At 36.7% G+C, this 12,853-nt stretch overlaps 1 protein-coding gene across 10 annotated transcripts in view; it reads right to left on the reverse strand.

The window, feature by feature from the left end:
* CDK8 (cyclin dependent kinase 8) overlaps positions 1 to 12,853 on the reverse strand; it is a 135,278-nt gene that overhangs the window by 20,100 nt on the left and 102,325 nt on the right. For 8 of the 10 annotated variants that reach the window (XM_090028556.1, XM_090028526.1, XM_090028517.1 and 5 more), the window contains 2 exons: positions 4,701 to 4,758; positions 1,876 to 2,007 (listed from right to left, as the gene is read on the reverse strand). In XM_090028556.1, coding sequence (XP_089884682.1) covers positions 1,876 to 2,007; positions 4,701 to 4,758 — 190 coding nt within the window. The remainder of the gene's footprint in view (positions 1 to 1,875; positions 2,008 to 4,700; positions 4,759 to 12,853) is intronic. The other 2 variants (XM_090028598.1, XM_090028588.1) reach the window with 1 other exon arrangement.

A 12,853-nucleotide genomic window follows, 5' to 3' on the forward strand; every position in this document is an offset into this window, starting at 1 on the left:
TTTGCTTACTAGTCACTGCTACAAAAATTATTTGATTAATAATCACTCATCTGACAACCGATAAAGGACCGTCTATCCACAAAAAATAATTTAGAAACTGACTCATCTTCACATTGGCCACTTCAAAATGTTCATGTGATTTCCCTTTCCTTTTTTCTTTGTCATTTTTATATCTCCAGAGTCAGTGATAAGTGCTAGCAGGTAATAAATAGCCCCAAAGGTGCTTGCTTTAAAGGATGTTTAGAAAGAAAGTATGACTACAATATCTCAGCCAATTCACTGTCAAAACAATCTTCTAATGCTGTAGGGAGGGGGCAGGAAAAAAAGTAGAAACTTTACCATATGCCTTAGTTTGGCAGGTCAGACAGTTTGTATGTTCTGAGATTTTTTTTTTAAGACTCTTTATATTTGAGTATTAAATATTTGAGATACTTAACTGAACCTCACAAAGCTATACAGAACCTTGAATGAAGAGTAAAAGGCCAAGAACAAGACAGAAGTGAAAGATACATGCAGCAGAATCCCATTATTCAATTTTCAAGTCCTTTAAACAGTCAAAAAGTACCAGGAATGGAGAATTCTCTAGTCTCTCTCTCCTTGTACCTCTATAATGATCATAAAAAAAATATTATTGAACCCCAGCCTGCTGTCAAGCCTGCCTTGCACCAGTCTGCTTTTCCACCAAGCCTTTTCTCTTACATTCAGTTCTTCAGCATGGTATTTGACAGCCAAGCACTGAGCGTGGCAGAGCAATATTCATTGTCCCACTGAAACCGTTCAAAGCAGATCAATACTGGCAGGGGAAGCAGGTAAGGAAAGTGATTTCCCCCCACTTCTCTGGTGGTTCTCAGAGATGGACTGAAATGGAGGGGAAACCTACTGGTAATTTATCTGTTGCAAGTCAATTATCTTTACCAGCAACTGCCTTGAGATAAAATTCTGGGTCACAACCTCTCCCCATCCCCCACTGAATAACAAGCTTAAACAAGTCTCATTTTCCATAAGAAAACTGAATAGTTTCTTGGGCAGCAAGGGGGTGGAAAGAAACCAAACAAAAAGTCAAGTACATAAGAGGAGTGGCACAGTAACAGCAACCCTCCCCCTTGCAGCACAGATTCAATGAGGACAGGATCTTCTCCAGTTTGAAAACATCTTAAATCTTAAGATTTGCTTTACATGCTTCTTAAAATCTAAGTAGCAAAAAGTCTAACAATCAAATCCATGTATAATGGATTATGACAACAGTTGTAAAAGTCCCCCATTTTTTTTACTGCAAGTAGTAGTAAGTTTTCCCCTGACAAGTAAAAATCAACTATCTACAATTATGCTGCTTCAGAGCATTTGAAAGCAATGTAGAAATTAAGGCTGCTTACAGATGTCAACAAAAAAAGGGGTGATTTTCTTCAAACTCTGTACACCTCCACACCGAGCACAGCATATGCCCAGAAGAGGCTTTACATTAGTTGGGATGCACCTCACCCAATGCCTGTATAGACTGGGCGCTTCAGTGAGGCTTTTCTGGCACTTCTATCTAATAGCTGATTGAATCAGCTTTAAATAAAAGCACCATAAAGCCCTGCTGAAGTGTGTCATCTATACGGACACTGAAGAACCAGGTTGAACTAACACACTGACTCTTCCAGTAAAGTGTTGGTTTTTTTTTCCATGTCTGTCAGCAGCCTAAGAGCTTATTTATTAAGTCATTGTAAAAACTGCCTCAACTAAATACAGTTCTTCAAGGCTCAATATTTCCACAAGAAAGTCAATGGCAATTTTAACTCTTTTACATTCCTCCACTCCAGGTATTCTCGTGAAAAAGTCTCTACTATGCAGGCATTTTGCTCAAGTAATTGAGATGTCCCGTATTTTACTTACCAATAGCTTTGGTATAATGCCGTGCTCCAAGTAGTAATTCTGGAGCTCGATACCAGAATGTTACCACTACTGGATCCAAGTCTGCTAAAGGCTTCAGAGGTGAATTAAATAATCGGGCAAAGCCCATGTCAGCTGCAAAATTAAAAAAAAAAAGAAAGAAAGAAAAGAAACGAAAATGCTTTTAAATTATAACAGCCCAGATTAATCAATGAATTGACTGAGATAATTTGTTAGCACCACAGTCACTGTGCTAACAAGCAAACACAAGGCAGTAACTATGAATCCTGTTAGTCTAAACTTCATCACTTTCTTATAGCATTTGTTGAAGTTACTGGTGCCATTGACTATAAAGTGTATCATTATAAATCATTATTAACAAAAGCAATTTAGCATCAAGAATTTACCATTGTCCTAAAAAAGCATGTCAGCTTATCTCTCGCTCTTAAAGCACTGGTAAATCCGGATGCTCTTTCAAAAAAGCTTATACAAAATCCAGGCACAACGCTAATTCTGTAATGGTTAGAATGATTTGTAATACATGCATGTCTCAAGGGCTACCTATATATAACTGCCTCCTAAAAAAGAAGCAGTTCTAACCCAATGACAGCCTTTCTTCCCTGGAAGCCTTTTCTGCCAAAAAATATTACCAGTACCAGAATAAAGGCAGAGCTGAACTCTTTTAAATGTTTCTTCCATTTTGGGAACACCACCCTATGAATACTCCAGAAAAATATCTAAATTGCTGCATAGGATTTGTAATTGACAGCTTCTCAAAGTCTCAATTATACGGAATTTAGATGGTACAGGACAAAGTGTATAGAGAGTACAACATGCAGGGATTCCCCAACCAAATCAGATTGTTTCAAGTCCCAAACACCAAGGAACTTGGTATGGTTATGAGACTTACAGATGGTGAAAAGGACTGAGAAAACTGGATGAGGCCTATAGCTGTTTTGACAGAGGAGTTAAGCTCAGCTCATACATAACATCTCACAGCTACTAACAGAAACTTACATAGTAAATACAGATATTTAATTCTGCTCCACAATCTGAAACAACTATTTGCCTCCATGTGCATGCCTATTTAAGATATTTATTGCAATTTAAAAATAAATGTTTTACAATTATCTGTATTAAATATATCATGATAATCCAACATATGATGAATTCAAAGGTATCTATGAAAAATGTATAGAAAAACTAATCCATAAAAAGTAAATTTATCACTCAAGCTAACACAAAAAGTCTATCAAGCTTATTTTATGTTAAGTATACCAGTTATGTATTTTTTAGAAAAGTGTTAATACTAGAGAAGTGGAAGCCCTTGATATGGGAATACTTCTACATTCTTTCTCTACTGTTGTACAGTTGTTTAAAAATAGAAAAAATATTCATTCTGATAATACAAGGAAATAAAAGTTTTTCCCACTATTGGGACTGGATGGCTCAGAGGACTGGTGGTATGTTATGGCAATATTTCACCTGTCCATCAACAAATTCTAACTAAATTTAGTAGTAATCTAAAGTTATTCCCAAATGACTTTGCAAATAGCTACCAATTATGAAATAAGTAAGTTGGTGGTCTATGTGCAATTATAATTGCATCACAACTGACGTTAACATGCCTGTAGATTGACCTATGTTCTTACTCTTAGAAGTTCGCACTCTATGATGAACAAAACTAATGGGAAAAAATTTCACTTCTCTTGTCCATGCTATACCTTTTTGCAGAGAGAATACCTTAAACTTTACAATCAATCTTGAACCTCAAAAGGGTGCTAAAACCTTTCAGTGTAGATTTTCTGAAGTGCTCAGACTTGGCCTAACTTTACTGCTGTTCAAGTCAGTGGTAAAATTCCCAGGATTTCATGAAATAAGAGTTTAGCTAACACTGAGAACTTCAGGAAGAACCTACAGTTAAGTAGCATACTAGTAATTAATGGTTTGTTTCAAATAAGCAAAACAATAGCATACAATGCAACATGGCAGAAGAATACTCTCATAAGAGAAAGCATGAGGGAAAAATATAAGCAATGCTTTTTAAAAAAAGTTTCCCCGGTTGGATTGCAAGACTATATTAGATAATTACATAGATTGGGCATATATTAAGAAATTATTGGTGCATCAATAGCATAACAGTGCACATCATGGTAGTACTTTGTACAGTTAGACTATAATTAATTATTCATTCCTTTTTAATTTTTTTTTTAATGTAGAATAATTGAGGCTGTAAATTATTCTTTCACTGGGGAAGTATCTCCCACTAGAAGAGGGTTGAATACTAGGAAAAGTTTTGGTTTTCCCCAACCTTCCAAATCATTTTGAATATGTTTACTGTTCATTCTAAACATCTCTCTCTAAATTAAGGTTTTCTGAACTTTAAGACCCCTTCTGCCACATATCACCCAGGAGCCAGGCTACCCTTTCAGAGCAGCTGAAGCCAACAACTGCCTTGAACAGTTTTTACTATAAAAATTAATATTTATAATAATGAAAGCTACCTATTTAGATTTTATAAAAAGAAACAAGGTGCTGCACTTTGATTGTAAAAGGAGGCAATTCTAAAACCTCACTAATTCTATATTTGTTTTTGCACCTCTGTGTACTATATTAATCCTCCTCCCCCCACAGTATGGCAGATATTCCCCCCATCAGGATCTTGTGCACAAGTATAATATCAAAAAGCCAGTCACTCAGAAAATAGCTTCAAATAAAATGTCCAGTAGCATACTAGTAATAGAGAAACTATTTTAAGTGATGCAACTGCACCGTCAGAACATTCTAACTTAAATGCTACACTGGGACTTATCAAAGATGTAACATACCAATTTTTACTCTTCCTCGCTCAGGACCTTCACCCATAACTAAAATATTAGCAGGTTTCTGTGGAAAAAAAATAAATATACAATACATATACCAAGATAAACCTAAACATTTGTCTCTGAAACAATATGTTAGCTTTGTTTCACCAGTTTTAAACCAAATTCATTTTGAGGAAGTGATCATTTTTACTTTGTGGTAAAGCTGTGCAAGAATATAGACACAAGGCTTTCCTTTGCTACATCTGCCTCTAAGATATGCCCTTACATCCTTTCTTTAACAGGCTTTGTCACTACATTCCCCAGAGTAACTGCCATGGAGGTTTCTTTCTTCTGCTTGCAAGAGCAAGCAACATAAGCTTTCAAGCCTTCAACCAAGAACGCTTCACAAATTCAGCACCGCAGCAGGAGATACTACTTCTCACTGCCTCTTCCTCAAAACTCAAAATACCCCCGAAAACAAAGGACCAGGTGGTCGTCTCTATGACACATGTTTTGCCCAGAGTTATGAGGCACATTTCCAGACAGACATTTTAAATGAACAAGAAAATTCTCAAGCAAAATACAGGTTGGTCATCAATCATGGTATAAATAGGTAATCCCTCAGGTGCACATTCCACATAACCATAATACTATTAGACAGAAGGCAGGGCAGGGTGGCAACTTACAGACTAACTGATTCAGAGAAGCAAGAGATTTTGCTGGTTAAAGCCTGCTTTAATAGATGCTATGAATACTACTGTTAGGAGGCTTTTTACTTTGTGATACTGATTACCAATTTGGATGCTTCCCTTCTTTTTCTATCTACCAACAAAATAAGTTAAAACATAGTGCGAGAACTCTAGAGTGCAGCTGGTTAGTGCCATCCATCGTTCTTATGGTGCTCCAAATTCTTAATCTTCAGAGTCTTTCCTGGCCTTGTCCTCCAATTTCATCTGGTCTTTGTGCCACTAGTAGCCTTTTTTCCTACTTCTTTTTCTCCTCTTTTTTTTAAATAAGCTAATCTTTACCTAGCAGTCAGACAAGCATAAATTCCTAAAAGGCTAACATTGTGCGTGTGCATAAATTAAAGTTGCATTAAGCATATTACTCAGTTTGAGAAAGCCAAAAAATTCAGCATCCATAGCCATATTCAGATTCCAAAACCATATTTAACAACAAGGTGTTTAAGCAGCAGGTCATTTTTATATAAGCACTCACACCACAACATCCCACCAAAAGACGACAAATTAATGATAGAATTACAGCTCTAGATTTGATTTCCTAGTTTAAAACTAATTTTAAAAAAAGATAACTAGTGTTATATAGTACTACCGTTTTTTTCACGCTGCCAAGAAAGGAAATCTAGCAAGTAAAAGTTAACACAGTAGATCACAACAGCTCTGAAGAAGTGACCATGATATACTACAAATATTAATTTAGACAAATTCTAAAGTTAAAATTATCGAGAATATTACAACCCTTGGGCTGTTGTGGAAGTACTTATTTAGAAACTTTAAAAAAATGAATTTGAAGTGCAACTCACAAGAAATTATGGTAATATGAAACGAGCATTAAAAAAAAGATAAGTGCCTCAAGACAATTTTTCCTAGATTAACATATTTTTGGTGTGAAAGGCTCAAACATAACTTGATTACTATAACTGCATAATAATTAAAGTACTGGCATATAGTGGGAATTTGTGTTGTCACATTTTCTTTGTAGACCAGTTAATAATAATTAAAAAAGCAACTTGGAGGAGTGCTATGAAGACACAATATTGTAAAGTAGACAACAAAAAAAAAAAATCACATATTTTATTTTCCTAATAGCCAGAACAGCTTCACATTAAAGATCACATTGAGTTACACTAGCACAACAGTGATATACAAAAGAACCTGAGTACAAACAATTTGTATATGGTGAACAGTAATACTGCAATACTAAAAAATGTAAAAACAAAAAGGTCAGCAACCCCCCCCTCAAAAAACAAAAAACAACACTAAGAATCTACTTTCAGAGGACAATCCAAGAACCTTAAGTTTTCCTGTAATCCAGGAATGATTTTTTTTTTTTTAAAAATATGGGACAAAGTTCATTTAAAAGAATTTTATCTAATGGAACAAAAAGCACCCACTTCAGAATTCAGGGAAATTTAAAGCTTGAGGCCTGTACCAACTATCATTACTTATAAACCTTGTATTTAAGAAAGCTTAAGGAAATGCAAATGCTTTTATTCCTCTTTGGAATTCTCTGCGGCATAATCCACCATCCTAGATTTGAAGTAAAATTGAAGAATGGTACTACAAAATGCACATGGAAACAAGTTTATCACTGGTATCTCTGACAGCTTGTATTTTCTCTTTGGCCCGTAAGGTTTCTCACCTTGTGAGTGATGGTTTGTCAGGTAGGGCTGCAGTCAGAGAGGATAACTTTGCCTCTCTTGGTTTACCAGTCAAGAAGGGATCCCTTTCACAAACTCTGTAGAGGTACACATGGGTTTTGCCAGTCTCTTAAGAGAGACTGCTTGAGGTTAACTATACAAAAACAATTTTCTTAGGAGCAAAGGAATAAAAAAAGAACTGTTTTCATGTGGTTGGCATCTAGACTAATTTAAGCACCATGTTTAGCCTAGATCAGTGGTTTTTAAGCTTTTTGGCTGCAAACGCTTTTACCTGTAAAATATTGCTACTTGTACCCTCTAGACCTGACACATCCATCAGCACCTATGAGAACACATGCCTATGCCATTACTCATCTTCTGTTGACGAATCAGAATCTTCATCATCATTATTAAAACTTAGTAATGTACCACTGGGCAAAGCATTGTGCAACCCTGAGGATATGCATACCCCAGTTTGAAAAAAAAACACTGGTCTAGATTCTCATCTGTTATTGAGGAAAAAAAAAAGAAAAAGTCTTATTCCTCTCAATAGCAATGTTCCCCTCTGAACAAACACAGACTTTTCCTTGCTATTCCAAAGATTCATTTTTCTCGCTCTTCCACACTTAGTTACAAAGTCCCTTTTATTCAGGCCAAATTCTCTGACATAAATGGAGGTAAAGTATTAGTTCTACAGTTTATGATTACAGCTCTTCTGACTTCCCAGTTCAACTGTTAAAGAATTAATTGCTGTTAAGGTAATCTAATAGATAATGGCATATATTTACATCATACCTTCATCCCAGATTTTATCTATAGAGGTGAAGGAATTCCTTTTAGTACCATTTAAGGCTCCCCGCCCCCCAAAAAAACCAAAACAGAAAAACCCAAACCCTAACCTTCTGGTTCAAACCAACAAATCAGAAGCAAGTAATACTCCTTTCTCCTTTTATTTATGATCAGAAAGTCACAAATTAAGTTTTCATATGATCTGGTCCTACACAAGTCACTCAGAGGGATACTAAACCGTCAGCCACAATGCTACCCATGGTCTGTTTGGTTTTTTTGACAAAAGCAGCCTGGCACTAACCTTCTCAAGTAAGGAATTTCATCCCATGATGCGTAAGCAGGGAATGTGACTGCTCATATGGATCATTAATTAGAGGTCATTTGTTAACACCAGGTATTCATGAAAGTTTAACCAACACACTGCTATTGACATAATTAATTCAGCAGAGCACGTTCACAGGTAGCTGCCTTTGCTGTTCCCTGTGATGCTGTGTATAAACGTTTTGGTATGCCTTGCAAACCTGGAACACCATAGTATGGGGGTTTGAGGTCAGGTCTCTATAACTCAAGTGGAATGTCTCCATTTCAGTCACACAAAGCCTACTCTTTCACACTACTTTTCTACTGTGCCTCCTAAAACCATGGATAATGCATAGCTCATGAAGCTCTGTCGCCAATTTTAAAGGACAGGGATAATCATTTTTTATATTGCTCAACCTGCACAAAAACTTAGAATGGTTCTGGATATGCAGTGAATCACTACTCAGGGCCCCTGTAGAATCTTTAAGTCAATGTGGAGGTGTCTAGCTCATTTAGGTACTTTCAAGTTCAAGTGACAACTGAACAGAGGTTTTTTGGAGCACAACTCTGGATTCAGAAGCCTCAGTTTTACTATGCTCTTTAGTAGATCTAGCCCTATGTTAAAGAGTTAAAAATAGAGAGAGCATGTATGAGTAATGAGAAACACAGGGAAGCTGTAATTACTCCAAAACGAAACACTGCAAACACACATACACACAAAATCAGAATAAAGGTTACATTTAAAAGAAATGCAGACATATTTTATCTGAAAGAGCACAGTATAGGGCATTCAACTGTAAGTGTATAACGGAGTGAGGAAAATGCAACATCTAAAGTCTAAAAATCAGTTTAATGTAATCTGTGATCATGGCCCTTAATATGCTTTAATATTAATTACAAGCTTCCCTCAATTTATGCTGTACACGTGTTCCTGGAAAACAGCACGTAACTCGAATTCGCGTAAAGGGAACCCACTTTACAGTGCAACAAATAGGGACACGTTCCGAGACCTCGAGTATACTGACTCCCAAACCCATTTCTACCACTTTTACAAGACAACTTTGGTGCTCACCAACAGCAGACAGTACACACAAGCACAGAGGAGTGGTTACCATAAAATGGGGATGGAAACTATAGAAACATGGTGCAAACAATGAGTAAGGAGCACAGACACATACAAGACTGTATTTTAGTGCACATCACTCCCAAAATGCACTGCACAAAGCAGGCAACTGCGGGCTTCCACCACATCAATAGCATAAGAGCAAATTTGCACATACAGAGCCCACATAAAGCAAGGGAAACCTGTAGGGGTATATTGTAAATGATTCCGCAGCCTGATAAAGGGAATTTGTACCTGAAAGCTTGCAAACAAGATTTTTTCCAGCTATTTCAGTTGGTCTAATAAGAAATATAATATTATTCCTTCAGGAGCCTTATCACAAACAAGAACCTTATTATGCAAGGTATCATTACACAGAAACAGACTACAATCCATGCCTCAAAAATCTTACAATCTAAACGTGTAACAGATGACAGCATACAAAGTAACATGAATTAGCAGATAGAGGGTGCTAGTTTAATACATGCTCAGAGGTTTGTATTAAGCTTTTCTGTAAATCTCCAGACAAAAGTTTTAAAATCCCTAAAAGTGCTTTCACTGCCTCACAAGACATGGAACTCAGTAACTCACAACATAAGATGAAGTTACTATACAAGCTGACATGGCAGCTTTTCTAGATCCTAAGGCTCTTTGTTGTAGTTTACATTATATGCATGTTTACTAGGTTGTAGTCTCTCTGTTGCAGGTGTCATGCCACTTCAAAAACAGGTCAGGAAATATCAGATTAAAGTACATTAAAGAATTAAAAGGTTCACATTTTTCATTTAGAGAGAAACACAATGTGAGTTCTGGAAGAACTCTGATTAGTTGCAAAGAATGTCTCAAAAGAAACCATGGAGAAATATTTAAAGCCTGTGGGAGAATCTTTGTTTCCCACAAACAAAGCAACAGTAAAAAGCTACACATAAAGCAACAGTTTTTCTTTTAATAAATATACCCATTTTGAGGACTTGTCCTAGAAAAAGTAATTGAATCCACTATCTCAGAGGAGTCCAGCAATTTTAAATTATGGTTAAAAGATCCAGTTATACCAAGCTGCCACTTGAAGGAAAGCAATCTTTCCAATTTATCCGAGCAACTTTTTTAAATGTGTTTCTTCAAAAGACTTGGCAGACAATTATAGACAAAAAAAAGGATCTAAATACACCTCCAATGTCAACATCATTCTTTTCACCTCCCTCAATGATAATTAAGAAAGCTTAACTCAACTGCCTAGATTAAACTAAAGCAAAACCATGCATTTCAGCAGTTCTGTATATACTAAAACACAACACCTTGCAAAACAAACGTGAAAAGAAAACACCAGGCACACTCATGTAAACACATATTTACTCACCTCCTCCAGAAGGAAACAATTTATTTAAGCCAAATTTACTTAAATGCAACTGTGCAAACATCTGTGCGAAGCTGTTAAGATTTATAACATATACCAAAATAATAACAATTAGATCTTTGCAAAATCCACAACTAGCTATTTCACCAAGACTTGAACTGACTGTTGCAAGGAGGAAAACAGTATTTAAATAGTTAAAGAAAATGCTAACCTAAAATATGTGGATTGTAAACCTGGATTTTTCATACTTCTTGTCTGACACCTGGCCAAGTCGCATCTCATGACTTAGTTCCATACAACTGTCTGCAGTGCTAAGTTTATCAGCGTTTGCAGCGTGCTTTGAAATCCCAAGATAAACAGGCTACCTCAACTGAAAAATAAGCTAATGAAGTGGAAGACATTTTATAGTAATACTGCATTTACTTAAATAGAAGACAAGATCCCTTCTTCCCCCTCAAATCAAAATAGGGAAAAGAGCTCCTGACCTTATATTCACATACAAGGGAACCTCATTAAACACACTGCTTCCAAAAGAAGCATGTGCTCAGTAATTGAAAACAGCTATGAAGTTGTTTAAATGCAGTCAACACTGAGCATGACTATAAAACACTTGCCCAATCAATATAGGCTATATATACTGATGGGAACCTACCACAAAGATAGGTTAGTTCAGCCACTCTGAATAAGATACATGGTAGTGCCCGTCATTCTCAGTTCTCCTCAGTGCTGACTCTTTTTCAAGTCATGGTGAGCCACTATATTGAATACATTTTTATTTCCTCCTCAATCCCCCAGCTGAGCTGTACTTTCCTTTTCCATTTCTTCACCAGCCTTATTGGTTTGGCAAACATCAAATAGGGTCCTAAATAGGCTGAGAGAAGGTAGCAACAGAGATATTCTGGGTGGACTGTCACAAGATTAGTGTGGCCCTGCTCTGCATGAAGTGGAACTGGACTAGGTTGCCCTGAGCCTCATCTGCATATACATTTTTGGAGGATCCTAGGACCCAGTTCCAGTCATGGGCCAGGCTAATTAGCACATACTTTGTGGGGGTATCTGGAGTACACACACATACTGAGCAGTGTTGAGCTGTGGGGCTAAAATCATGGCATGAAATGTTGTTGGCTGTGCTAGGGCCCAACCCAGTGAACTATATGAGGGTTGTACTTTATGACCCCTGGAGATCCCTACCAGCCCTACTTTTCTATGATTCTTCATTAAATCATGAGTCTTTTGGCTTTGAACTAATATCATGCATAGTTTGTACTAGGTCTAAGTAGGTACAAAAGTGCTGCTTAAAGGTGTGTTTATAGAATTTTCTGTGCAGTAGTTTCAAAAAAGGTAAAATGCACCAATTCTGGATGAACTACGTCTATGGGTACCTGTAGTACAAAGTAATTTTTTTCAAATTTGTTCCTCACTTCCAGTGCAGGGGGCTGGACCCAATGATCTTACAAGGTCCCTTCCAGCCCCTTACAATCTATGAATCTAAGGGGGAGGGAGAAGGGGAGGCAGAGAGCAATGGGGCCACCTGACACCCCACATTTAGTTGCCCTGCTGTAACAGTGGAAGGGGGAGAAATTCGGGGCAAACCTCCAATAATGAGACTCTATATCTGGAAAACTGTAACAAATGTATACATTTTCCGTTTATAGAGAATCTAATCACTGGAGGGTTGTTTTATATTCAAGGTCATATTATATTCAAGTAAATAACACTTCTTTAAAGAACAAAGTCTGTGGTAAACACTGTGTAGAAATAAACATGGAATTCTAAAATGTTAGTGGTGTAATGCAATGAAATGTGTGTTAGAGAGGCAATAGAAGCTTAACATTCTGGAACAATGTCATAACCCCTTTTCCTCTGCTCACTCCATGTCCCTTTCTAATGTCTAAGCATCTTTAGACATTATGGTTAAAGTAAAACATGCTAGTTGTAAATAAAAATGTTACCCCTTTATACCAAAAACAAAATTCAGATGAATGAATTCCTCAGCTTCAGTTTTTGGCAGAATTTAGGCTTTAATTAAGAAAACTAAGTTTCTACACTTAGTAGAAAAATAAGCTTAAAAATCTAAACTGCACCTAAATCAGTAAGTTTTTGTCTCCTCCTGCCTGCAAACAGCTTATAGATCTCTGCAGCTCTTCAAAGCTTTGGTAGCTTGCTAATTAAAACTTTGGCAATGGGTTTTACTACTGCTGGTCAGAAACTTATTCCTGGCAATTTTATTGGCTACCAACATCCCGGTTTCA

The sequence above is a fragment of the Crocodylus siamensis genome, chromosome 1 (assembly GCF_052110815.1).
Source record: "Crocodylus siamensis isolate JL-2025a chromosome 1, ASM5211081v1, whole genome shotgun sequence".
Lineage (NCBI taxonomy): Eukaryota > Metazoa > Chordata > Crocodylia > Crocodylidae > Crocodylus > Crocodylus siamensis.